This window comes from Drosophila erecta, unplaced genomic scaffold, assembly GCF_003286155.1.
Source record: "Drosophila erecta strain 14021-0224.00,06,07 unplaced genomic scaffold, DereRS2 tig00000092-arrow-pilon, whole genome shotgun sequence".
Classification (NCBI taxonomy): Eukaryota; Metazoa; Arthropoda; class Insecta; order Diptera; family Drosophilidae; genus Drosophila; species Drosophila erecta.
This window is the reverse complement of record NW_020825207.1, coordinates 16,735,162-16,761,418: the sequence shown is the minus strand read 5'-3', so window position 1 is coordinate 16,761,418 and position 26,257 is coordinate 16,735,162. Positions and strand designations below refer to the sequence as shown.

The window sequence follows — 26,257 nt, the reverse complement described above, 5'->3', positions numbered from 1 at the left end:
TATAGGCTATTAATCATCTTTATTAGTTTCATCTACAACAAAAATACATTTACAGGCAAGCAAGCCCTTAACCTAATCAATCCCCTTTTGAGGGCTCCGTTATCAGCCAATGACACTGGTCGTTGACTTTGAAGCCTAGTTTGGTGAAAAGGCTCAAGGATGCCTCGTTCTCAGGAACAACTTCGGTGATTGTATCGCGTCCCAGCAGAGCCTCTTGTCTGGAAAATGCCTTCACAATCAGTTGGCCGAAGCCCCTGCGTTTGTAGGACTCCTTGACTTTAAGGATTGCCAATAAGCCATCTGAAGCCCTGTCAAGAATGGTAATTGCGAATTCAGTTCTAGCAGCATTAGTTTCACAGGACTTACCTAATGCACCAGGCCACGAGCTCTTTGGTTTCCTTCGTGTACAAGCCCACACTGGTGTCATACAGAATTTGGCGGTGGATCAGGGAGAGGGAATCCGGCTCACTCCATTCCCAGTGATCATTGATCACTTGGGCATCCTTTATGTCTACAGGCTGAAGGGAAAACCCGGCTGGAGGTCTGGGTAAGTTTAAATAAGCCTTAGGGTATAGTGCAAGTGCTTGCTTCGGAACTTACTCAAGTTGGAAAAGCAGGGCTTCCTCTTTGCTTAAAACCAGGGAAAGGGTAACACTGTCTAGGTTTATTTTCAAGTTCTTCGCTTGAATAATGTCGTTGGCAACATTGAAATACCTTTTTGGCATTGAAGCGAATTGTTCGCCTCCACAGAGGTTAAGTTTCAGTAAGGACTCCTTGAGAAGGCGTTCTGATTTTTCAGCCTCCAGGACGCCAAGAAATATCTGATAATGATCCTTTACGATCCACAAAACACAAATATGAAAAAAAGTCGCACATTCTCAGGAACAATCGCATTTATACCACAATCACGAATAATCCGAGTTCTAGATTGTGAAGAGCATACACCTGCACTTCCTTCAGTTGATCGTCCTTCTTATGGAGCTCCAGAAAAGTATCCAAGCAATAATACTCCTTGCAGTACTTTGGCCATTCCCGGGTGAAAACAGCCTTCAGATCTCCCAACTGCTGAATGCCGACCCGCTGCAGATGATCCATTTCGGAAACTGGTCCCCGGCAACTAGACAGTGATTCAATTTATACACTGAGATAGCGGGGCACTAGATATATATTTTCCTAAATCTCTATTTGCTGTCTGGCCCTATTTCCTGTTGCATCTAGATAGCTGGAAGCCTTTTGGCTTGAATGTGATCTCAATCATTTGCTGTTTGGCAGTGAGTCAGGCAATAAGTTTCGAGTCGGGACGGGAATGGGGAATTGTGAAAATAATTAGCTGGCGATAAACAAGCTTTCAACTGATGCAGTCAGTTTCTTCAAGCGAAACAACCTTTCCGATCAAGTAACCGAACCAAAGTGCGTGATGAAGTGCAGCTTGTCAAGCATCATCTGTACTTTGTATAAAGAATAATTTCTCTATCAAAATTCCTATATTCTTTAAGAATGATCGCTTACAGCGCTTACAACTACAGAAGTATGTAGAAGTTCAGACCAGTCAGATATTAAAAAGAACACAATGGTAAGCAAACCCTGGATTTCCGTCTTCAGCCAACTGATCCTTGATCCCAAGGCCTTGTTGTCTGCCTTTGGAGTCTGGCTCTATTCGCCGCAGGGCCAAGAAATCTGCCCACCTTCTGCTGGCCTGATCATGCTCCAGTAGTAGTGTTCGCCCTGGATCAACTTGAAATGGAGTTTCTCGAACACTCGACAGGCAGCCGTGTTGTTCATGTTGACCAGGGCCGTGATATCCTGCTGAAGATCGGCTGCGATTGCTTTGGAAATGGCGGCGGCTACTACTAGTCCCAAGCCACGACGTTGGTGGGTTGGGAGCACTTCTAGAGCTCCGAGGAATCCACTTTGCAGCCTGTAAGACAAGGTTAAGGAAACCAATTTAGCGAGCGACTCCCGAGTTGGTTCTTTTGGTCTTTTCCCACCTCAAGCACCAAGCGCACAATGAGCCCGACTCCTTCTCATACAATCCCACATTGGTATTGTAAGCTATAAGCATCTGAATGAGCTTCAGGGAACCCGGATGACGCGCTGACCAAAGATCGTTGATCTGATCTGCATGTTCCAGCCGCACTTTGTCCAGATAGTAGCCCTCCGGGCACTTGACCTGCAATCGCTCGGCCTCCTTACGGGTCAAGATATACATGATGGTGTTCATTTCCCGATCCATGTGGAGCCTGAGGTCCAGTGCCAGCTCCTTGTAGATCCTGTGGTGGGTCTCGTGGATAGCGCTGACTTTGAAGCCTCCCGACCAGTCCAAGTGTTCCAGCGCGGCTAACAAGTCGGACTTTCGTCTGCTCAAGTTGCTGAAGAACAGCTGATACCGATGCTAGGATGAGGAGTTATCAGTGAGATTAGTTCGTAAGGTTCGTAAGACACCTACCACCAGTATAAACAATCCATCGCTGCGCCAATCATCATCCAAGGTGTAGAAGGTGAGGTGCTTCAAGGTCGGGTTCCGATGCAGCCATCTCAAGTAATTGTCCAGCCAGAAGTAGCCGACGCAGTTGTTGGGCCAATCCGTCAGATACAGTTTCTGCAGATCCTTCAGGTCGGCTACATCCGTGATTCTCGTCAGCTGCCCTACGGTTGCCATGCCAAAGAGAACTGCTACACTGTTTATGGCCACCCACTTGTTTGCTTGTTGATAAGATCCCAGAGAATTGTTATACCCTTGTGAAGGTATCATGGCTTATGCGACTACTTCAATCCCCATAAACATGAAAGAGCTCGTAGTAAACTCTTTGTAAACTATGTATGTTATACATACTATTATTTACCTTCATAAATTTCACAGAAGTAATAGTCCGTCTTTTGGAAATAACGTGTAAAGAGATTTTTTGATAAATTAAAGAGTATGTATAAGTTCGTCTATCTTGAGTATCCATGTGAACGTTTTTGTAAGACCTGCTTGTGAAAACGGAAAAACGTTTGATGATTAATGACCGGCAAATACCAGATAAATTAACTATTACCTTCATAAATTTCACAAAGATATAGTACTGCTATTGGAAATCAACGTGTAGAGATTTTTGATAAATTAAAGATATATTTATATAAATATAAATATATATAAGTTAAATATACTATTATTTACCTTCATAAATTTCACATAAATAACAGTCCTTCTTTTGGAAATCAACGTGTAAAGAGATTTTTGATAAATTAAAGAGTATGTATAAGTTCGTCTATATTGAGTATCCATGAGAACGTTTTTGTAAGACCTGCTTGTGAAAACGGAAAAACGTTTGATGATTAATGACCGGCAAATACCAGACATAAGATTTATTAATTAACGACATTTTTGCTTTATAGCATTTAAAATTATATTTGTTGTAGTTATGTGTTTTTCTAGTCGGCAGCCGTAGTTTCGAAAAATTATGCGCCGAAATTTTGTTGGGACAGTATTAGGTGAAATTTTGGGTCGAACTGTTATCGAAAACTATTCCAGGGTGCGCATCGTAGAAAATACAATTTCGTGAACCTGCCAACATTTTCGCCACAGCAGCCAAAAGGAACGAGGTTGGAAAAATGTGTTCTTGTCGTCGCAAATTTTTTTTCAGTGTTTCCATATTTCGTAATTTCTAAAGATGTGCGGCGTTGCCGTCCCAATATCTAGGGGATGCGGGCGTTGCCATCCTCATTTCTCAGGATGTCGGGGCTGCCAACCTGGTTTCTAAGAATGCGTTGGGTTGGAGTCCGAGCTAGAAGGCGAATACCAGTATTTTGAAATGCGAACATATCCCAATTTCACCACCCTGCCCGTGATACTGGGAGCCCGCTTAGCCGAGCCACCCACCCGCTGGTCCCACTATTTCCGCGTCCATTTTCGCATTTTTAGTGGGTCGCAGTATCGCTGGCGATTCCGTCGGCAGTCACACTGGAGAAGCGGAACGAAGCGGACGCAGGGCGAAAAATACAGATACTTTTCGGGGAAGTGATACTTCTTCGTATTCGTGCGTGGTTTCGTTTCGTCGAGAGAAACTGCACAAGTCGCAAGTTAGTGGAAAGAAGTGCGCACCGTCGAGTGGAATGCGTGCAGTGCCATCGCGACCGAAAAGTGCAATTAGTGCTCGCGAGTGAGTGTGTTTGTGCCACCCGACGTGAGAGATAACGTGAAAAGGGAAAATACCTCCTGAAGCAAAACTAAAATATGCTTAAACTACGGTTTGGCCAAATTGCCAACTAGCCAAAAGTAACGAGCACACCGAAACCGAAAAAAACCAGCAGTTCGAAAAGAGGTAAATACAAACTGTCTAAGGTGTTTGGCACTTGGTGGTGGTTGGAATCTCTGAATCGCTCGCTGCTTGCATAAATTACTAAGCAAAATAAATACTTGCCCATTTTGCTATGTAATATTTGCAAATGCCATTGATAAATTTATTGGGGAAAGGCGCATTATTCCGCGAACCGAGCGTAAGGGGAATCGCGGGCCGCACAGCTACAATATATATTCACAATATATACTTTTCATACGTTCGCTGAGCTCCGTGGGCCCAAAAGAGCGATACGAAATTCCCAGAAACGCATTTTCTAATTTAGACCGATTTCTGAGAAGTGACAGACAGCCCAGGCGAGCCAGCAGATACAAAGATACTCGTACTCGTACTCGCACTCACTCTCACAGATACACAGGCGGCAGGCGGACTCTCTCACACACACGGGCACGCGGAGTGGTTCGTGCGGCTGTGTGTGTGCGCGCTTGTGTGATGTTGGCAGCCAGCTGCCGTTGTTGTTGCTCCCGCTGCTCGGGCTATTGAATGAAAAATGCTGCTGCAAACATTTAACACCGCAAGCCAAGCTGAAATGAAGCTGGCCCTCACACGGACGCGCCACTGAAACGCACACAGCGCCGCCAGATACGAATACAGATGCAGATGCAAGCGCACGAGCAGATGCGGATACAGTGGAGCCTCGCCACTCACTCACATTCCCCTCTGTGTTTTCTTCCCACAACGAACCTAACCGTATCGAATATCTCTGGTTACATGAACTGCCAGAACTTGTATTGATACCCCGTGTTGTGCTTGGCGCTCGAAGTTGGCGACTTCCTTGAGTAGTTGGGACATCTCTTAGGAGAAATATCTATCTGCATTAGAAATATCTTGAGATTGTCGCCCTTTTTTCAATTAAAATTCTGAATTAAATAGCAACACTTAACGGAAAAACGGTTGGAAAACGGTTTATGGTTACAAATATGTCGTTCTATTTTGACCAATCCTACTCAATATTTCAAAATATATATAAAAATTAAAATAAAATACCTTATACATTTATACAACATAAGCACTTACCAGTTAACTTTTACGAAAGCGAGCTTAAGTCGCATCCGGTTAGTTGCTTCGCCGCGAGCTTCACTGTACCTGCACTGCTCTCCCAGCCGCACCACTACCAGTCCAATATCGAGGCCTGCTTGCTGCTGTTATGGCCCAGAGCAAAGTGGTTGTTGTTGCTGGGCCTGTTGTTGGCCATGGCTTCTTGCTAAAGGCGTATGAGTGTAAAGGTGTAGCGGCTGAATTCGGCCGAAGCCGTACAACAACAATTGGTAAGAGAGGTAGGGCGCAGGGAGGGAGGGAGGAGAGGAAGGTTGGTAGGGGAACATGGGAACAGCGGTCCTCCTCTTGTTGTTGTAGTGGTAGTTGTACCCTTCGGAGGAAAAGGTGTTATTAACTTGGTTTGTAATGCGTCAAATTGTTGTTGTCTGCGCTCGTTTCTCTCCGTGTGCCGTGTACATGTGCATGTATGTATGTGCGCGCGTGTGTGTGTGTGCACTTTTTGATTATTCTTGGTAAAACCCGCTTTTACCATCTTCTTCCGCTCATTTCCTTGAATTTTCGTATTAAACTTGAGAGCGTTTTCAATTTTTTTAATAGCTTTTCCCGTGAATTGGTGTTTCGAACACAGGATAAGTGCAGTGTGAGTGCTGGAGCGGGACAGCAGCTGCCCAGAGGGAGAGGCATATAGCGATCTGGCGAAAAAATGCCAAATTGTCTGCCCAGCAACAAAATAGGCTCTCTCCTTCGCACACCAATCATAGGTAGACCGTTGGCCTCTTTCTCGCACCCCCACCCACCATCTCTTTCGCTCTTTCATCCCATTGTTGTTTGTTTTTCTCTTGTTTTCGATGAGATTTTCGTCGGAAATTTGTTATTGTTTATTGTTAATTGTTCGCGTGAATTTGTTCAATTGAAACGCAATGCCAAAAGTGAAATGTGGGCAAAACACTCAATTGTGAGTGTGTGAGTGGATCTCGAGTGGGTTCACAAGGGGAAACGAGGCGGTGGGGGGTTCCATATGGGGATGCTTTGCAGGGAACTGCAATCCACAGAAAATCACACACATTCATCTACGTTTCTACTTCCAGTTACAAGGCCACAAGAGTGCTGAATTAGCTTCGCAATACTCCAGCACATCGGATCCCCCAGATGCTATTCCATATACATATTTATTCCATTTACGTACATATTTATGTATGTTGACATAATCTCAGTTACACCACACAGAACTTACCTATTAAGAAGATTTTCCGCAATCCTAACTCGGTTTGTTTCCGTTGAATAGCAATTACAACGAACTCACCGCAGTTGCAAAGCAATTGGCACGACCATCCAGAAAAACTACATAGATATAGGGTATTAGGTCCCTAGAAAGCGGGGAAGTTATTCTCTGATTAAATGAAGATACACTGCTGAATTTACATACGTATGGTATGTATGTACACATATGCCAGTTGGAAGCCCTAATATAATATTTCTCAATTCCCATAGTAACCCATTTGCAAGCATGACCCATAAAACCAAACCGAACATGGTTTTAAAAAGCAACTAAAGCCCAAAACCAGTTCAAGTGTGGCTTATGCAAATGATTCCCTCTGCTTGTTTGCTTGGCCAATAGTAATAATAATAGCATCTAGTGAGTTGACCTTGGCTTCCCCTCGTCCTCGTCCTCTTTCTTATCGTTATCTCGGCGCATGTCAACCTGCGCCCGCACCACCCACTTCACCCCGTCTGCCTTGCTTACCTACATATTTGCTTTTCCGAGGAAAAGCCAACGAAATGCTTTGATTGTTCTTAGAATTCCATTCGTTTCCACCTTGCCAGCGTTTCTGTTGATAAGCGACTTTGTTTGTGAGTAGCTGGTGGGCTGAATAGATGTATGTACATACGCACATCTGTATTATATTCTAGTGCTGATTTCGCGGTACGTAGTAATTTATCAATGAATTTGTATATTGTGTGTGCGGACTACTTATTGGCAAAGGTCGATTTAATTCTGAGTTAGCTGATTTCGTAATCGCTATATTTAAGGCCGCTCAAGTTTGTACAACCATACATATGCACACATGTGTTTAATCTATCGATCCATTGATGGCTGCCGTGTCGGTTCATAAAAAGCCGGGTAACTAGGGCCCAGGTATTCAGTTAGGAACTCCGCTCGCAGCTCCAAGCAGGTAAATCTAAACACCTTCATATTGAGTCATTTACAAGTGGCAGCGGAACCGACCGCAGTCACGTTTCTATAAACTTGGGGTAGGTAATGCCTTTTGAAACGGAGAATTGCTAGAGCTTAGCACCATCATTCAAAACAGTCACGGGTCGAAAGATAAATATTCCATTGCTCTCAATCCCTTGAGCCCAAGATTAGAAGTCATAGTCGATTACACTGTTCCAGATACAGCCAACTATTCGCTAAGCTGCTAGTTGTTCTAGCTGAGCTCTGTCAAACAATCTGTGCGATGAGTTCAGAAAGCTAGTCTTGATTCCCCGTAGTTCGTGATAATGCGATTGTGATATCACAATGCCAGCACAACTCCTCAAATATGTAAATGCAATACGAATATTCAGGTAGTTGGTGTTCCGTTACTGCTTCCGTAACAAAAGTTCTGGAGCTGATGGTCGTAACTTCGGCTCAGCCCAGACAAAAGGAGAGCCCGCGACTCGAATGTATCTTTTTTGCTTTTTTTTTTAAAGAACTAGATACATTCGGGCCTAACCCGGACCTGGGGCGAATTACGTTGAATTTTCGTTGGTGCTTTCGTTTAATCAGAAAACCGCACACATGCCCAGGTACAGAAACTCCATGACTTCACCGGCATGTGAGTACCGTGTGCATAATTTCCACGAATTTTTCCACCCATATGAGTGAGTGAGTGAGTGTGTGTGTGTGAGTGTACGATGGATTAATAATGGAGCGCCGTGAGTCCGTTGTGTGCGAATTTCCAAGAAATCGCCTCTTCACATTAAATGTTAATATTATTATTGTCGGCATTATCGTTTTCGGGCCTAGATAATCAACGCCCGCCACCCCGCCCCCGCGCGATAAGAGAGTTCTGGCGAGATTACAGACTCTGGCGTATAGGCAATATAAACAAAGTGTGCTCCTATGTACGTCAATGGAGCTTTTGTACCACTAGGCCCTCCCAAGACCCCGTCGAACATAATCAGTCACGAACTTTGTTTAGCCCGTGTCCGAGCGATTTTGCTGGCAACGCTAATTAAAGCTCCATTCATACATACACGTATGTACAAATGTACATTTATCGTACATGGGTTTGAATGCCGCCATCGCCTTGGCGATGAGAGGCGTTTGTTTACTTATCACTTTCGACCCGCGGCGCAATGAATGGGCAAATTTGGAACCGGAGTGCCCGAAGCGTAATAAATCTCATTTCAGTTTTCCTGCGAAAAATATATCAAAACGAAATACACTTTCCCAAGATCCCCCAGATCCCCCAGATACCCATGCCCCACTCCAGTTTCTTGGCACTTTACTGCTCCGCTTTGCATGTGATTTCATTTTCGAGCGAACTTCATTTGCGAATTCCCAGTAAATGCAAAGCAAAATGGAAACAAAAAGAGAGAAACACATACAAAATATAAGAAGCGATGTCGGCAGCAGCAAAAAGTAATTGAATTCGCTTTAAAATCCTACGCCTCCATCCCGCGGATTTTTCGCCTCTGAGTCGCTGGCTTTTTCATTGTTTTTCATTGTTGCTGGGGTCTCTTCTCACCGCCAGATTCCTTCACTTGGCAACAGAGTCCACTGGGTTCCTCACAAGTCCCGCTCGCAATATGTTCATATAATAAAATGTATTTTGTTTTATACCTATGACAGCTTCGTGATCACGTTGTTAGCACGTTACTGGGCTTACTGCAAATAGATACATTTCATAACCACTGCAGCAGATACATATATTATATAAAACGAAATTGCTCTGTACTCACATGCATGCCATTGCTAAGCAATCCTTTAAAGGATCAAGTTCAGTGTCCGATCCGCTGGAGTAGCGCAGCAATGCAGCGAAGCACTCTTTGCATAGGGTATTCAGCTGCTTGCTTGACTCCCGATCGCGGCTCCTTTGTGCCCACTTTGCGTGCCTCATGCGCCCCGTTGGCCGCGATTCATGCTGCTCTTGGCCGCTGTGGCTTTGGCTGCTTTGTTGTGACAATTTCTGCGTAAAGCGTAAACCTATGTACTGAGTTGTTGGCCGAGTTGCTGGGAAGGTTACAAAACTCATTCCGAGTGCCGTCTCTCCAAATGGTTTTTTAATAATGGGCCTTGGCGACGGGGCGCGGTCCATGTACAAAAATTACTCACTTGCGGATAGTAAGATTGGATTTGCATTGTGTGAACTTACATAGAAAAAGTCCAGTAACGGGTACTGTACAAATTGGCAATTCTTGTATGAGTTCATTATGGCTACCCAACCCCTTTTCAGTGTTTACATGTGTATTTGAGTATGGGTATTCACTTCTTAGTCGTGGGCTTGTGGTTCCCCTATCTGCTTCAAGCTGTTCGATTGAGCGGCTTCACCATTTGAAATTAATCTAAATTTGCCTTCATCCATTCATTCGGTTAGAGCGCAAACCTCGTTTCGTATTTATATTAGTTTGGCTATTTTTAGAGATACCGTTGCCTATAAATCCGTAATAAATGCAAATGAAATTCACTTTGCTGCTTCACATACATATGCATGAGTGCATGTATCTTCTCTCCAATCCTGCAAACTTATCACCACATTTCTAGGGGGTGAATCCCCTCCGTTCATTAGGAGTCCCTTATTAGCCATTCAAACATGGAGACCACTCGCTGCTGTTGGCTTTCTTCGCCCATCGCCATCCGTCGCTGGCCGGCAACATTTATCAGCATTTTTACCCCGAACAAGTTATGTATTAGATCATTATCCGCATTTGGATTTCTGACGAAATTCCGCATTGTCTGCAACGGCGCAGAAAAACTTCAGCTGCCTGCTGGCTCCGCGTGGCAACTGATAGCGGCGGCGTGAAGCAAAAATACAAATGCAAATAAAAATAAAAATAAAAATAAGAGTAAGAAGTAGAGTTCAGCTCGACGAGCCCTCGAAACACTCGTACTCATTCGGTCGGCAGCCTGCTGCTACTCATTGTCTGAGTGACTCATGGAACGCCTTGTCCTACCTACGGATGCCCTCGGGGTGCACAGCGCGAAAAAGGCGGTGCTATTGTTGTTATTCTCACGTTGATGGATGATGAACTTGCTTTATTACGCTTTCAATATTTGTGCATGCATTTATGTCCCAAATGCCCATAATTCCGAAGCGGGTTTTAGGATTAGTTTGGGGTATCTGCTTTAAGGGAACTCGGCTATTTCCTCAGTGCAGCTGCTCGAGCGGATCCAGTCACTCCTGCCCGACCCGAGTTCAGTTTATCTGCCGTTTCAGTTGTGTATTTCCATTGAAAAATTTGCCATTTGTTAGCTGGCTGCCGTCTCATGCGGGTCTCTTGGAATCCGAAGTTGAATCTTGAGTTCAAGTCACTCTTTTGTATTTCATCATAGTCGTAAATACCCAGCAAATGTGGCCGGAGTCGCTGAGTCTCTGGTTAGGGGGAAAAATGATAATAATTATCTGCGGCTAATGCGAACGATCGTGTCAAACGCTGGCCAGAATGTATTGATTACTCACCTGATCCCATCGTACGATTTGAATGCGATAAATTGCCTGTGGCACGTGCGGCATGGAGTCGTGCATGGGAGGTGAAAAAAGTATCTACGTATCTAAAAGTGTGCGAATTACCGTTAGGCAGCCAACGGTGCATACAAATGGAAGCGCTGGGGCCTTTTGATCCACTGGACACCCTGTAATTTAAACGGCAGTGACCGGCCGCACATATCGTTTTCCGACTAAAACACTTCATTTATAATTTCCCGATTCTCGTTAAAAAGCTGCAATTTTCGACTGTTTACCGCTTGTGGGTCGCATTTCCGGGAAGCAACCTCAATATTTTCCCTTGCATTTTTGGGAAAAGTTGTGAGTATACCTACATACATGTATGTATGCACTGTTAATTGCTTAAATTGTTCAACAAGGTCTCCCTTTCTGTTTGATTAGGCGCTCACATACGACTCTACCTACGTACTTAAGTACATATGCATATGTGGATACCCATAGTAGACTCGTTAGGTGATTAGCACAAGGGAATTCCATAGAATTCGTTCGGGCCTGATATCAGCTGAGGTCGAAGAACGTTCGATAAGTTTGCAGTGATAGACGCTCGTCTGCAATCATTGTTCCAGTGAATTCCACATTCGCGGCCCACCCAAATCAAGTCGAATTATGTACATATGGGCGAGAAATTCTGCATAACTGCCCACTGCAATTGCCGCAGGATTCCCGGAATTGATAATCATTGTTTCCGGCCCAGTCCTGGAAATTTTCGTATTTTCAGTCCATCGATGCGATAAACAATCTTGATTAAGTTCACATAAACACCGCGATCTTAATCGTTAGCGCGAATACCTAGTTTATGGTCAAAATAAGGCGTATTTCATGGGAGGGTGCGTGCTTAACACGCTTTAAATATCGAACAGATAAGACGAACTGGGAATAATATAATACATATATATTGTCTGATTTCTAAATAAGGCAATCTGATATTAATATTCCCTTGAATTTGCAATTGATTGTTGCGCAGAATATCATCTTCTCGGCTCATTAAAATGAGAATTCTTGACAGTCCCTTTTTTTAGCTCTCGAATTCAAGGAATTCATAATATGTTCAAGTCCGTTGCTAGTTTTACGAAGCTTATTTTAATACGAACCAATGATGTCAATCTCCCAGAACTGGAAATACTATTTGTTGGTAAATGTTAGGGGTTTCTTTCCATGTACATATGTATCCTCAGTAAATGTGTAAAAGAACTCATAAAGCTAAATCCCCGTCATCACGAATCACCACCGATCAGTCAGAAGGCGTTATTGGCCAATCCGCGATCCAATTATTTCGCCATTGAGTGAAAGGCCACCTGTATACTTCGGTTGAGAAACCGCAGTGACATACTCATACTTTCATACTCACACTCATCGCCGCGCTTCCGACTTCTGGTAACTACCAAGAATTCCTACCACTTACGGATGAGTCAGAAAATAGACCAACCAGTGCCTTATTGGTGTACCTTGGCTCCCATGTCGTGTGTGCCCACGGCCCAACTTGGGACTCGGTGACGCATCCTGGTGATTCGGCTGATTCGGGTGCGATAAGGATTTGTCAGTGCGAAGTCCGTTGCCCAGCAGAAGACCCATTTTGCGGGGAGACAATGACGTGCCCACGAATTAAGTAGAATTTAATAGTGAATAATATGGCGTGTTCTGTGAATGTGCGGTTGATTTCTGGAGCACTTATCTCCAACTTGACCCACAAGTCAGTCATATGCGATTGGAACCAAGGATGGAATCAGACCCTACGTGCTTGGCGTCGTGTGTGCCCGTCTTCCTCATTGATTCATCGACTCTCCATGGGCAGGTTTCTAAAAATAGGATTTCGGCTTGGTGAGCAAGTGAGCGGTTGTACTTGCTCTTCGCGGGAGCACTAACTGGTGCGTGGGATTGGAATGCCGTTGTTTATCGTCCTCGTCTGCATGACGAGATCACCCAGATCAAACAGATCCCCCAGATCCCCCGGAGATGAGTCAGTTCGTGGGGGAGATACATATGTACTTAGACTCTGCGGCACAGAAGATCAGCTGGGGGAAGACCATTAATCAGAATAGTTAGACAGTGGCAGTTAATTGCCCATTTGACCGGCCATCAAGTGAGTCCCTTCTGCCACTGTGGAACTTGTCCGTCCAAGTGGCTAATTAATGCACTGGAGAAGCCCCCACCAAGCGGATTGGCTCTTTGCCGTAGGTCAAGACACTTCGCACGCCGCTGGGGAAACAAACTGGGCAAAACTCGTTCCATTCGGAAATCGGCTATTTCTGGATCTTGCGAAATGCGCTGAGAGCAAATACTAACGAAATCGAAACGTGCTAACTGAGCTAGTCAATTATTAAACCAAAATGAACGGAGTGATCATCTTCCCTACCCCATGTAATAGTTACTGTTTGTATGTTAACTGAGTGCACAACCCCCATTCCTCCATTCCAGAAAGCCAACGGAAGTCCGCGCAAACAAGGACTTTGCCCCATCTCGAGCTTCCAATGGGTCATCACCTAAGCAAGTTCTCAGCACGCGCCAATAGCCAGGAAAAGAGTCATCCGCCCGCCAGCTCGAGCAGCAGGGAATCCGCAGCACTAGTAGAGGAGACCATCGGCCTGGACGAGGAGCAGCTGCAGGTGGAAGAGGAGATCCTCCCGGAGGCCGCATCCCCGACAGCCGCCACATCGGCGGCGGAAGTGCGTCAGATCATCATCAAAATCCAGCTGGCCAAAATGGAGAATGGCAATTCGGTAGCCGCCGCCGGTCAGGTGGAAATGCTGGCGGAGCAGGAGGAGCAGCAGCGGCACTGCGAAGGTGGTGCCACCAACAACGCCTCCCTGTCTGCGGACTCGCTGAATGCGAACGGGCAGATTGTGAACGTGACGCTGGAGGGCGGCCATGGGGAAGTGGGCGTGGCGACAAATCGAACTGCTGGCAGTTCGGCGGAAGCGCCAAAAACCGAACGACACCCCGTGAATAACAACAACTCAGCGGGTAGCGTCGGCGCTGCGATAAGTACGTTACAACTACACGACGGCCGCGCGGAAGACGACGGCGGCGACGACGACGACGACGACGACGACCTGGATGAGTCGCTGCTGCGTCGGCGTCGCAGCAACAGCCGCAGCAACAACCACATGCACCACAACCACGAGGCCGAAGTCGTCGAGTACTGCGAAGTGCTCGAGTCGCTGCCAGTCAGCAATATGTTGTCGGCGGGAACGCAACACAGCAGCAAGCAAGGTGGGCAAAAGTCGGATCTCCGCAAGTGGGAAGTGCACAGTGAGAAATCGGACGGGCTTGGCGAGCCAAAAATATTCATACGAAGCAGTAGTGAAAACTATTTGGCTGCGAGTTTGCAGTGAATCAGGGGGAATTCGGGGTGATTCAAATATATGTATAACCGTGTGGTAAAATCCAACCATAACAATCCGAACGGAAATAGCTGAGATCCAGACCAGAGCCAAAAATATTTCCAATTAATCACCAGAAGTAGCTTTCGAGTGTTAAATTGGAAATGTCACTTTCATGTCAGGTCAGTGAATTCACCGAAAATTAGACGGGGGAATTTTGTACATAAAGTCATTTTTCACTGTGCACAACAGGCCAATGTAGATGAGAATCAGAGCTATTATCATCAAATTTAAGTGAATCAAATTACTAATAAATTCTGTTCTCCGAAATACAGTTTCCAGAAGCAATAATAGCAACAGTTGCTGCCGCAGTCGCAGCAGTAAAGCTCTATCGATGGGCGCAGCAACATCCTCCGGATCCGGATCCGCATCCGCATCCGCATCCTCGAAGCGGCGGTGCTGCAAGTGCAAGTGCCGCGACGCCTTCCGAGGATTGAGGGACATGCTGCCGAGCAGCAGTTCCGTGAGCAACAAGAAGGATGCCGGTGTCGCTGTGGCGACGGTTCCGAGGAAATCCCGGCAGGCAGACCGCCGCTCCACACCGCCCACGCTGGGCACATCTTGTGGGAGTTCCCAGCACCGGATGCAGAGTCAGAGGAAGCGGAACTCGGTCGCCGTTCCGGACGCGAGCCATCACCATCATCAGGTCATCATTCGGATCACATCGCCGCGCTTCGTGGTCGAGTCGCCCAATGGCGGCCGGGTAACTGTGGTCACCGAGCCCGCCCCCCCGTCGCCCCAGCCTCCGCCTCAGCCACGCCCCCTGGCCACGGTCGCCCCCGCCGCCACCGCCGGAGTGGCAGGCGGCCACGCGGGACTCGGAGGCCGCAACATGACCGTGCACTCGCAAATCGATTTCATGCACTGCCTGGTTCCCGATCTGGAGAAGATCACGAACAGCAGCTTCTACTGGGGCAAGATGGACCGCTACGAGGCGGAGCACCTGCTCGAGGGCAAGCCGGAGGGCACGTTCCTGCTGCGCGACTCCGCCCAGGAGGAGTTCCTCTTCTCGGTCACATTCCGCAAGTACGGCAGGTCACTGCACGCCCGCATCGAGCAGAGCGGTCACAAGTTCAGGTGAGCACTCCGCGTCCTTATCTCCTCGGAGTTCTCGGAATCCGCAGTTCACATTCATGGGCGAGCGAAACGAGTGAATGACATACGATAGACAATTCCTAGGAATTTCGATTGAATGACGTTCATTCTAGTGCAACCTAGAAACTAATTAGATCGAAACTACTTGAACTTTTTAAATACGCGTATTTCAAAACTCGTTCCTTCATGCCATGCAAACCATTGAAGCTAAGCTGGGACTAACGATACCCTTCTTCTCCACAGCTTCGACTGCCACGATCCGTGTGTGTTCACGGCGCCCACGGTGACGGGACTTCTGGAGCACTACAAGGACCCCGCCTGCGTGATGTTCTTCGAGCCCTGCCTGACGATACCCCTCCACAGGAGGCAGACCTTCTCCCTGCAGCAGTTGTCCCGGGCGACCATTGTGTCCAGCACCAGCTACGACGGGATCAACCAGATGGAGCTGCCTGGCCGGCTGAAGAGCTACCTCAAGGAGTACCACTACAAGCAGAAGCTGCGCGTCAAGCCCATCGACCAGAACACCCCGGTGCCGTACTACGGCGACGTATAGCGGGAGGAGCAGCAGGTGGGCTTCACCTACTACGAGGACGTGGAGAGCGGCAGCGAGGTGGACGAGGACGACGACGAGGGCGTCAACATCCGGGTCTCCTATGTGCAGCACGCCGAGGTGGTGGCCCAGCTGCAGCAGGTCACCACGGCGTCGGCTCCGCTGGCTCCATTTGCTCCGTCAGCTCTATCAGCTCCAGCGCCTGCGTCTTCCTCCAGATCCTCCAACCTCCAGGAGCACCTCACCAGGCTGCCCAACCGCATGGCAGCCGCCTTCGGCCGGATGTCGGCCAATCTGAATTGCTACCAGAAGACCGTCTCCACGCCGGAGCGCCACTCCTCCTCCTACTCATCCTCCTGATGGACAGGCAGCAGCCGGAGGAGCGGACCCATCCCAGAAACCAAAACTCAACCTGAGACAATCCCAGTGCAGCGTGTGCCGCATCCATAAGTTTAGAGATCAAACGGAAGGCATGAGCTACAGAAAAGCATGAGAACACAACAAAATCGCTGGCTTGCTACAAGACTGTCGTGGATCAAAAACCAAATGTGTACCATATCTCATAGATAAGAATGCGACTCGGATAGATTTTGAGTTGGGGCATTCTTGAGAGCGAGTCGGCGGAATGTAGAATCAAAATCGCAGATAGCTAATTGTACTATAAACTAAGTATTATGTATTATTACCTAAAGCAAACCACCCCGCCCTCTCCCACAGACATAAGTATTGCAAAAGGAAAGGCGCTGGTATTCTTGTAATATTTCGATGTATTTATTTGAAGTATGGAATCTGAATGATGTGTTACTGTTACGTGTAAATATGAGATACAGATACAGCTAAGTTAGTGCAGAACTCTCACTCTCTCTCATTAGCCAAATTTCCAAATGTAATTTTCGCCTATTTATAAATATATGTATGTATTTTATTTATTTATTCGAAGTGATTTCGTTCCCAAGCGAGTGCTTTGTTTTTACAAAACCGTCAGTTGTACACGTGTAGACCATTTGTAAATATTACCAATTTTCGCATAAGCCGTAGCTATATTAAATGTAATGAATTATAAATCGTGTATTCCTACGTAGGTGGTTGCTGTTGTTCGTAAACATTCAATAAGCAGTTGTTTCCCAACATATTTAATGTATTTTACATATCCAAAATGTTGATGAGCATGAGTATCAATATTCAGCAACAAATTGAAAAAAGAAAGCCAAACAAATAAAGTTGATCAAGATATTAGCAGAAATAAGAGTGAGTTTTGAATCAAAGGCATATTGCCAGCCATTTAAGAAAGTATTCTTGATACATTTCAATACTATGGCATTTGCAAGTTGTTTAAAAAATTACAGTACGATGCAAATTTATCTTTATTTTTAAATATAAAGAATTGCATTTTTATAAAAGACGATTATTCAATGAAAATTAAAGGTAAGGGTAACATTAGAAACGTTATTCAAAGAAAGCAGCACAATGCCAGTTACAAATTTCAAAATGTAAATGAGTTTCGAAATATGCTGATAGTGTAAACAGCCAGCCCAGTGGGAACTGGCTAAAAACGCCTATCGGGCTATCGATGAGTGCTCATCGCTAGGGGTAATTTGCGACCACCCCGACACTGGTCACACTGTTCTGGTCGCGTCCATAAGTGTACAATTTTTCACCAGCTCGGTTTGTTTTTTCCGACCAGGCACGGCACCTTCGATTCGCCCCGACTTCCGACTCCGATCCGTTTTCGGATGATAGCTCTGAGTGCGCTGCTAACCAAATATACGATCGGTATTATGAGCAACCTAAGCAATGGCAACAGCAACAACAACCAGCAGCAGCAGCAACAACAACAACAGGGCCAGAACGCACAACAGCAAGCACAGAACGAAGGGGGCGCGGGGGCGGAGTTCGTGGCGCCACCGCCCGGACTAGGGGCCGCAGTGGGCGTGGCGGCCATGCAGCAGCGCAACCGCCTGCTGCAGCAGCAACAGCAGCAGCACCACCACCAGCATCAGAATCCCGCCGCCGAGGGAAGTGGCCTGGAGCGGGGCAGCTGCCTCCTGCGCTACGCCAGCCAGAACTCCCTGGACGAGAGCTCCCAGAAGCATGTCCAGCGGCCGAATGGCAAGGAGCGCGGCACGGTGGGGCAGTACAGCAACGAGCAGCACACGGCGCGCTCCTTCGACGCCATGAACGAGATGAGAAAGTAAGGATAACTCGAGGTCCTGTCCGAGGATAAGTTCGTATAAGTATACGATTGATTAAGTCGTTTCGCATCACAAAGCGGGAGGCGGGGCTTGTCAGGACCTTGGTGCAGGATCTCAGCATACAGAGTACATTACTTTTCTCTACTTAGCCCGAGAAGAACTAGGTCTAGAATTCAACAACACGCCACGAAGTATACGAAGCTCATTAGTAGTATATCTTTATTCCTACACGAAGAAGGTTTTCAATAAGAATGCCGTAGGTGGAGCGCTGGATATTAGTACCTATTATGGGCAGTAGAAAGCACTCAGCAAGCACTTAGATCTGATTTTATGCTTTGCATCACAGAACTATGTATGTTGTTTGCCTGATTATGTAAATAAGCACGCCTAAAACAGTTTCAAAAAGTTCCAAAAGTCGCATCAGTCATTCACACATGTATTTTTTGTTTGTTCAAGAGCAAAGCAACTTCAAGTCAGGTTCAACTATTATCTGTCAACTATTATCCAGTCATTATTTCCATGTCGAAACCAGCTGATCTGAGTTTCTTCAATCAACAAAACTTTCATTTGCAAAATGTGAACTTTTCGATGACCTACCTCAAAGTAATATAAATAGAACTCTGCTAACTGCATTCTATATTAAAGCACCTCCTCTGTTCCCGGACAAAGGGGCATAATTCAATCCCTGCATGTTGGACGGGGGCAGGTGGACCCGCCTGTCGAGTTTTAAGATTTGGGCCAAGATGCGAAAATAAAATCGCTGAAAATGTCAGACGATCGTCACTCACATATTTGCGCAGTTCGCTTTGTTTATCTGGCCGTTGCTAATATTTGTGTTTGCACACTACAAATGTATATTTGCCGACGCTTTTGTCGTACGGCCATTCGCATTAATTATTGTCTAGTTTTATTATGATGAGTTTCTTACGCCTTCGGGTTTCGCATTGGGCCACGACCTTGAACTTGGTGCGGCAAAAAATTATATTCGTTTCGAATCACGTTTCGATTCCGCTTCCGCTTTTGGTTGGTTTTGGAAAACTACTGGGCGCATGGAAAATTTATTGGCAGCTTACATAAAACGAGTTTTTTTTTATCGAAAGTGAATGTGGTGTAACCCAAAGAGTAAGCAGAGCGTTGTAATCTGTATTGTTTGTTGGGAATTGATTTAAGCAAAGATTTCGGGAGGTGCACGCATTACTATATTTTTCATAGGTTATACTTTACTATAATTATAACACCTTTCGATTTTGAAGACAAAAGACTAAGATTTCGAGTGGTCATCAAGACTTTATGGCGCCATAATTTGCACAGCCAAAATTACAAAATTATCCCCGTCTCTTTTTTACAAAACAAAACATTTTCCTCTCGAAAAAATCCAAGCACTTTTATTTACAAACATATCAAACCTTGAAGATATTTAGCACGCTTTTAAACTGTTTATTTGGCAATCAAAACGATCCATTGCTAGAGGAATTTGAAAAGCTTGCAATCGATTTGAAAGTCTCAATATTGTCGGTACATGACGGTTACTAATAAAATAAGCAGTCTAGAAAATTTGTATTATACCTTATATACATATAAGTATTTTTACCTTTTAAAGGCAAAAACAGCTCTGTGATGTGATACTGGTGGCCGACGATGTGGAGATCCACGCCCACCGCATGGTGCTGGCCTCCTGCAGTCCGTACTTCTACGCGATGTTCACCAGCTTCGAGGAGTCGCGGCAGGCGAGGATCACCCTCCAGAGCGTCGATGCCAGGGCCTTGGAGCTGCTCATCGACTACGTATACACTGCCACGGTGGAGGTGAACGAGGATAACGTGCAGGTCCTCTTGACCGCCGCCAACCTGCTCCAACTCACTGATGTGCGAGATGCCTGCTGCGACTTCCTGCAAACCCAGTTGGATGCGAGTAATTGCCTCGGCATCCGGGAGTTCGCCGATCTTCATGCCTGCGTGGAGCTTCTCAATTACGCAGAAACCTACATCGAGCAGCATTTCAAGTAAGTGACGAGAATGCGATGACGCACTCTGGCCAGACAAATATAAAACTGTTTTGATTTGCCTGTTTACAGATAGGAATCAATTTCTGTTTCTGTATCTCTATCTGTTTACTGTTTACTTTTCGACTATATATTTCGAGACAACTCAATTTAGTTTGTTCTATATCTGCTGATACGTATTTGATTTATCCATTTATATTCCAGTGAAGGGCCTGTTCATTTAATATTTATCAAAGTGCATAGAATTAAAGAAGTTTTTTGTGCTCGAAGTTATTTAAAAAAATTTAAGCGCTTCTGGCTCGACAACAATTATTTTTCCTTATATTATAAAAGATTAAGTGCGTTTGCAAGTGTGTTTGGAACGCATCGAATCCGAAATAGTTCAACTCGGTTTTCTTATTTAATCATTAAAAAAACACTATACAATTGGTGACACTCACGTATGGTTGTCTCCCAGCATCTATTTTTAGACGTCATTTTTGGGCTTCCATAAGATCACGTTTTCAACCTTACATTAATTTTATTTTTGAATACAAATATTGATACAGCTCGAGTAAAACCCAAAGTTTCAGAATTATTTAGGTTCTCATTGGTTTCATCAGTCAGAAGCAAAACAAGTTAGTTATTAAATTAATTTAGCTGTCAACAGACGCAAAATCGAAAGCAAATGTGCAATATAAACCATTGAACCGGTTGCGATTATTTGTAGTTACTAAGCCTACTCCACTCATTCCGTGCGCCCCAGTACTTACTGCTTGTGTTTGGCTTACTTGCAGCGAGGTGATCCAGTTCGATGAGTTTCTGAACCTCTCGCACGAGCAGGTCATCAGCCTGATTGGCAACGACCGGATTTCGGTTCCAAATGAGGAGCGCGTTTACGAGTGCGTCATCGCTTGGCTGCGCTACGATGTTCCGATGCGGGAGCAGTTCACCTCGTTGCTCATGGAGCATGTGCGTCTGCCGTTCCTGTCCAAGGAGTACATCACCCAGTGCGTGGACAAGGAAGTGCTCCTCGAGGGCAATATCTTGTGCAAGAATCTCATCATTGAGGCCTTGACCTACCATCTCCTGCCCACTGAGACAAAGTCCGCTAGAACGGTGCCCAGGAAGCCGGTGGGAATGCCCAAGATTCTGCTCGTTATTGGAGGACAAGCACCCAAGGCTATACGATCAGTGGAGTGGTACGATCTGCGAGAGGAAAAGTGGTACCAGGCTGCCGAAATGCCCAACCGCAGATGCCGCTCCGGCTTAAGTGTCCTGGGTGACAAGGTCTATGCTGTTGGAGGTTTCAATGGATCCCTGCGTGTGCGCACCGTAGATGTCTACGATCCTGCAACGGATCAGTGGGCAAACTGCAGCAACATGGAGGCCAGGCGGTCTACCTTGGGAGTAGCGGTCCTCAATGGTTGCATATACGCCGTGGGTGGATTCGATGGCACAACGGGTCTGTCGAGTGCCGAAATGTATGATCCCAAGACTGACATCTGGCGGTTTATCGCCTCCATGTCGACGCGACGCAGTTCTGTGGGCGTGGGCGTCGTCCACGGACTCCTATATGCCGTGGGCGGGTACGATGGCTTCACTCGCCAGTGCCTATCTTCAGTGGAGCGCTATAATTCGAGTACGGACACATGGGTCGCTGTGGCGGAAATGAGTTCGCGGAGGAGTGGCGCCGGAGTGGGAGTGCTGAACAATATCCTGTACGCCGTTGGCGGTCACGATGGTCCAATGGTCAGAAGATCCGTTGAGGCCTACGATTGTGAAACAAACTCCTGGCGTTCGGTGGCAGATATGTCGTATTGCCGGAGGAATGCAGGAGTGGTCGCTCACGATGGCCTGCTGTATGTGGTCGGTGGCGATGATGGGACCTCAAACCTTGCTTCTGTGGAGGTCTACTGCCCAGACTCGGACAGTTGGAGAATACTGCCTGCTTTGATGACCATCGGACGCAGCTATGCGGGCGTGTGTATGATCGATAAGCCCATGTGAATGGAAGAGCAGGGTGCATTGGCCCGGTAAGTCAATTGAAACATTGTTACCAAACCAAATTATAATTCTCGTTCATGGTCTCTTACAGCCAAGCTGCTTCGTTGGCCATCGCACTGCTGGATGATGAGAATAGCCAGGCGGAGGGCACGATGGAGGGCGCCATTGGTGGTGCCATCTACGGCAATCTGGCGCCGGTTGGAGGGGTTGCAGCCGTTGCAGCTCCAGCTGCCCCGGCTCAAGCTCCCCAGCCAAATCATCCGCACTACGAGAACATCTACGCGCCAATTGGACAGCCCAGCAACAACAACAACAGCGGCAGCAATAGCAACAGCAATCAAGCTGCAGCCATCGCCAATGCCAATGCCAATGCCCCTGCAAATGCCGAGGAAATTCCGCAACAACAGCCACCAGCGCCCACTGAACCTAATGCCAATAATAATCCGCAACCACCAACAGCACCAGCTCCAGCAGCACCACAACAACAACAGCAACAGCAAGCACAGCCACAACAAGCACAGCCACAGCCACAACAACCTCAACGCTTACTGCCCATGAATAACTATAGGAACGATTTGTATGATCGATCTGCCGCCGGCGGAGTCTGCTCTGCATATGATGTTCCGAGAGCCGTGAGATCTGGCCTTGGGTACAGACGCAACTTTAGGATAGACATGCAGAATGGTGAGAATTGAGAATAATATCATTGGTCTTTTTGGCACTTTTAAGTCTGAAATGCTCAAACAGTTCAAACTGTAACTCTGTTTTTTACTGTTGCATGAGGTATATAACTTTGTCTGTATTAGTTTGCCTTCAAACATTGAAGCGTGAATTTTTTAAGCAAACAGCATTTATTAATTTGTCAAATGGGAAGCGTAAACCATTGAAAAGTAAACAAACGCGAAGTTCAAATCAATTATTAGATTTTACCGGCCCACGTGTAAATTAACATTTAAACGCAGTTCTCAACGTTTAGTATAATTCATGAATTTTCATTACACTCGCTGTTTTCAACTCTAGGAAATCGATGTGGAAGCGGTCTTCGCTGTACTCCACTTTATACGAACAGCCGATCCAACTGTCAACGTCAGCGCAGTTTTGACGACACGGAGTCCACGGATGGCTACAATTTGCCCTACGCCGGAGCGGGAACAATGCGATACGAGAACATCTATGAGCAGATCCGAGATGAGCCACTTTACCGTACATCCGCTGCCAATCGAGTGCCGCTCTATACACGTCTCGACGTTTTGGGTCATGGAATCGGAAGAATTGAAAGGCACCTTAGCTCGTCATGCGGCAACATTGACCACTATAACTTGGGCGGACATTACGCGGTATTGGGACACTCGCACTTCGGAACCGTGGGACACATTCGATTGAACGCCAATGGATCGGGAGCTGCAGCCCCGAGCGTAGCTGGGAGCGGCACCTGCAATGTTCCGAATTGTCAAGGTTATATGGCAGGAACTGGGTCCACCGTTCCAGTAGAGTACGCCAATGTTAAGGTTCCTGTGAAAAACAGTGCCTCTAGTTTCTTCAGCTGCCTACATGGTGAGAACTCGCAGAGTATGACTAATATTTACAAAACGTCTGGAGCGGCAGCAGCTGCCATGGCTGCCCATAATTCCCCATTAACGCCAAATGTGTCAATGGAGCGAGCAACCCGATCTTCATCCGCTGGGGCAGCTGGACCAGCACCAGCAAGTGTTGAAGAGCATTCCGCGGCGGATAGTATTCCAAGCTCATCCAATATCAATGCCAATCGGACAACAGGTGCCATTCCGAAAGTGAAAACAGCCAGCAAGCCAGCTAAGGAGGCAGGAGGATCCTCCACGGCCGCATCCCCAATTTTGGATAAAACTACGTCCACTGGATCGGGAAAGAGTGTAACCTTGGCGAAGAAAACTTCTACAACAGCAGCACGCTCGAGCTCTTCTGGAGATACAAATGGCAATGGGACTTTGAATCGCATCTCCAAGTCCAGTTTGCAATGGCTACTAGTGAACAAATGGCTGCCGCTGTGGATTGGCCAGGGACCCGATTGCAAGGTAGAATCCCTTTGTTGTTCTTATTTTCCCCTCAAAAGAATTTAACTATCTACATCCATATTAGGTGATCGACTTCAACTTCATGTTTTCCCGTGACTGCGTTAGTTGCGATACTGCTTCAGTGGCATCTCAGATGTCAAATCCGTATGGCACACCCCGTTTGAGTGGTCTTCCCCAGGATATGGTGCGCTTTCAGAGTTCCTGCGCTGGAGGTTGCGCGGCAGCCGGAGCAGCTTCTACAATACGAAGGGACACAAATGCATCAGCTCGCCCACTGCACAGCACTTTGAGTCGCCTGAGGAACGGTGCTGAAAGAAGAAACCCCAATAGGGTGGCTGGAAACTATCAATACGAGGATCCTTCCTACGAGAATGTGCACGTTCAGTGGCAGAACGGCTTTGAATTCGGTAGATCCCGCGACTACGATCCGAATTCCACCTATCATCAGCAGCGTCCCATGCTGCAACGGGCTAGATCAGAAAGTCCCACATTCAGCAATCAGCAGAGGCGGCTTCAGCGCCAAGGAGCCCAAGCTCAACAGCAATCGCAGCAGCTTAAGCCTCCTGGATCTCCAGATCCCTACAAGAACTACAAACTAAATGCTGATAACAACACCTTCAAGCCTAAACCAACCGCAGCCGATGAGCTCGAGGGAGCTGTTGGTGGAGCTGTAGCTGAAGTAGCGCTTCCTGAAGTGGATATCGAAGCTGTAGATCCTGTCAGCTTAAGTGATAACGAGACTGAGACAACCAGCAGTCAAAACAACCCCCCAGGCACTACCAACAGCCATAATCTGAACGAGCACAATGATTAAAAATTCATAAAATAAGTTGGTTCTGGCAGATCAGCGTTGTAGTTGAAATGTTTAAGTATGTAGTTAAACTTCTCTGAAACTCTTTACAATTTTGTACGGCTTGTAAGATTTTATATTAAAAATAAGCTGGGTTTTATATTTATATTCAAAAGTGATACCAGTTTATAGTAAGAAGGCTAGTTTTTACTTGAGTTTTGAATTCGCTACGTGCATGTAGTTTTCGTTAGATTTAATGTCTCCAGAAACAGAGAAATTTTACAGTGCGCAATTTCCAATTACAACGCTGCTCTTCAAAATTGGATCTCACAAAAGATAACAGCGAAACGATTCGAGCAAAATTGAAAATTCATTTCAGAAATCAAAAAGATATACCCCTAAACATTGTAGAATTTGATATTACTATAGAATCGGGTGACTTTGTGTAACCAGCCAAAGCTCAAGATCGTATATTATTACATATGTTGCATACTGTAGTTGTAGTTGAAATGAGAATTTTTGTGTGTCATGTCGAGTTATAGGTAACCTAAGGGCCACATCATATCACTCTCCGTAACCACATTAAGCAATATGCATTTGCATTTGATATGATAGTTCCATTACTTTTCCACTGCCTACTCAAATTTCCATTACCCATTGGCATTTGGCACAGGCACCTGCTTCGTTTGAGTATGTTAAGTTATGGCTTTAATCCGGAACAATAATATTTAGCCAACTATTGTACAAGCTCTCCATTAGAATCCTATTGTTTAAGTCAATTAGAGTTACAGGTATTATTTACATGCATATATATACAAGCGCATATACAATACTCGAAATCGGTACATAAATATAATCATACTTACATATGTATTGAGTTTAACTAATTCATAATAAAATAGTTCAACGAAATGAAATCCGGCTGCAGTTGTTTTCCTGGAAGATTTTTGTTTTTATTTTAACAAACTATTATAAAATTGGATGCTTCGTTCTCATTGCTTTGTTGTTCATATACACAGATACTTTAAATATCAATACCTTTAAATTAAAAAATACAATATCTGTTCGTTATATACTCGTTTTTATAGATATATCTTGCCTCGCTCCCGTCCGCCACCAATGCCCTCCAAGGATTTTCTCCGCGTAAATTTTGGTCGCTCG

General features: G+C 45.9%; 4 protein-coding genes across 7 annotated transcripts; 2 read left to right on the top strand and 2 right to left on the bottom strand.

The window, feature by feature from the left end:
• Nucleotides 1–2: 2 nt before the first annotated feature.
• Nucleotides 3–1,627, bottom strand: LOC6549146. The gene is made up of 4 exons (XM_001974363.3): nt 901–1,627; nt 601–833; nt 367–543; nt 3–308 (listed from the first exon to the last, which is right to left on the bottom strand). The coding sequence occupies exons 1-4, from the start codon at nt 1,093–1,095 to the stop codon at nt 77–79; spliced, it is 837 nt and encodes a 278-aa protein (XP_001974399.2). The 5' UTR covers nt 1,096–1,627; the 3' UTR covers nt 3–76.
• On the bottom strand, nt 1,466–3,332 carry LOC6549429. Of its 4 annotated transcripts, XM_026980625.1 has the most exons (5): nt 3,161–3,332; nt 3,039–3,068; nt 2,447–2,970; nt 1,989–2,392; nt 1,466–1,918 (listed from the first exon to the last, which is right to left on the bottom strand). In XM_026980625.1, the coding sequence occupies exons 3-5, from the start codon at nt 2,750–2,752 to the stop codon at nt 1,654–1,656; spliced, it is 975 nt and encodes a 324-aa protein (XP_026836426.1). In that variant the 5' UTR covers nt 2,753–2,970; nt 3,039–3,068; nt 3,161–3,332; the 3' UTR covers nt 1,466–1,653. The 4 variants fall into 4 exon arrangements, with proteins under 4 accessions (XP_026836426.1, XP_026836425.1, XP_026836427.1 ...); XM_026980624.1 differs by having other exon boundaries at nt 2,447–3,065; XM_026980626.1 differs by lacking the exon at nt 3,161–3,332 and having other exon boundaries at nt 2,447–2,766; nt 2,844–3,092.
• A 589-nt stretch (nt 3,333–3,921) lies between these two features.
• On the top strand, nt 3,922–16,133 carry LOC6549430. The gene is made up of 4 exons (XM_001974365.3): nt 3,922–4,304; nt 13,466–14,260; nt 14,706–15,507; nt 15,769–16,133. Exons 2-4 carry the CDS (start codon nt 13,519–13,521, stop codon nt 16,076–16,078), a joined length of 1,854 nt encoding a protein of 617 aa, XP_001974401.3. The 5' UTR covers nt 3,922–4,304; nt 13,466–13,518; the 3' UTR covers nt 16,079–16,133.
• A 1,525-nt stretch (nt 16,134–17,658) lies between these two features.
• Nucleotides 17,659–26,013, top strand: LOC6549431 (ring canal kelch protein). Its single transcript, XM_001974366.3, has 6 exons — nt 17,659–18,266; nt 19,868–20,269; nt 21,046–22,284; nt 22,347–22,939; nt 23,276–24,306; nt 24,371–26,013. The coding sequence occupies exons 1-6, from the start codon at nt 17,809–17,811 to the stop codon at nt 25,118–25,120; spliced, it is 4,473 nt and encodes a 1,490-aa protein (XP_001974402.3). The 5' UTR covers nt 17,659–17,808; the 3' UTR covers nt 25,121–26,013.
• Nucleotides 26,014–26,257: the final 244 nt, after the last annotated feature.

Excerpts from the sequence above, each read along its gene's own strand:
- LOC6549146 (XM_001974363.3), bottom strand. The coding sequence starts at position 1,095 with ATGGATCATCTGCAGCGGGTCGGCATTCAGCAGTTGGGAGATCTGAAG. Across the intron at positions 834-900 it reads TCGGATTATTCGTGATTGTG|GATCATTATCAGATATTTCT; the intron begins GTATAAATGCGA and ends TGGATCGTAAAG. Across the intron at positions 309-366 it reads CTCGTGGCCTGGTGCATTAG|GGCTTCAGATGGCTTATTGG; the intron begins GTAAGTCCTGTG and ends CATTCTTGACAG.
- LOC6549429 (XM_026980625.1), bottom strand. The coding sequence starts at position 2,752 with ATGATACCTTCACAAGGGTATAACAATTCTCTGGGATCTTATCAACAA. Across the intron at positions 2,393-2,446 it reads ATGGATTGTTTATACTGGTG|CATCGGTATCAGCTGTTCTT; the intron begins GTAGGTGTCTTA and ends TCCTCATCCTAG. Across the intron at positions 1,919-1,988 it reads TTGTGCGCTTGGTGCTTGAG|GCTGCAAAGTGGATTCCTCG; the intron begins GTGGGAAAAGAC and ends CTTGTCTTACAG.
- LOC6549430 (XM_001974365.3), top strand. The coding sequence starts at position 13,519 with ATGGGTCATCACCTAAGCAAGTTCTCAGCACGCGCCAATAGCCAGGAA. Across the intron at positions 14,261-14,705 it reads GCAACACAGCAGCAAGCAAG|TTTCCAGAAGCAATAATAGC; the intron begins GTGGGCAAAAGT and ends TCCGAAATACAG. Across the intron at positions 15,508-15,768 it reads CAGAGCGGTCACAAGTTCAG|CTTCGACTGCCACGATCCGT; the intron begins GTGAGCACTCCG and ends TCTTCTCCACAG.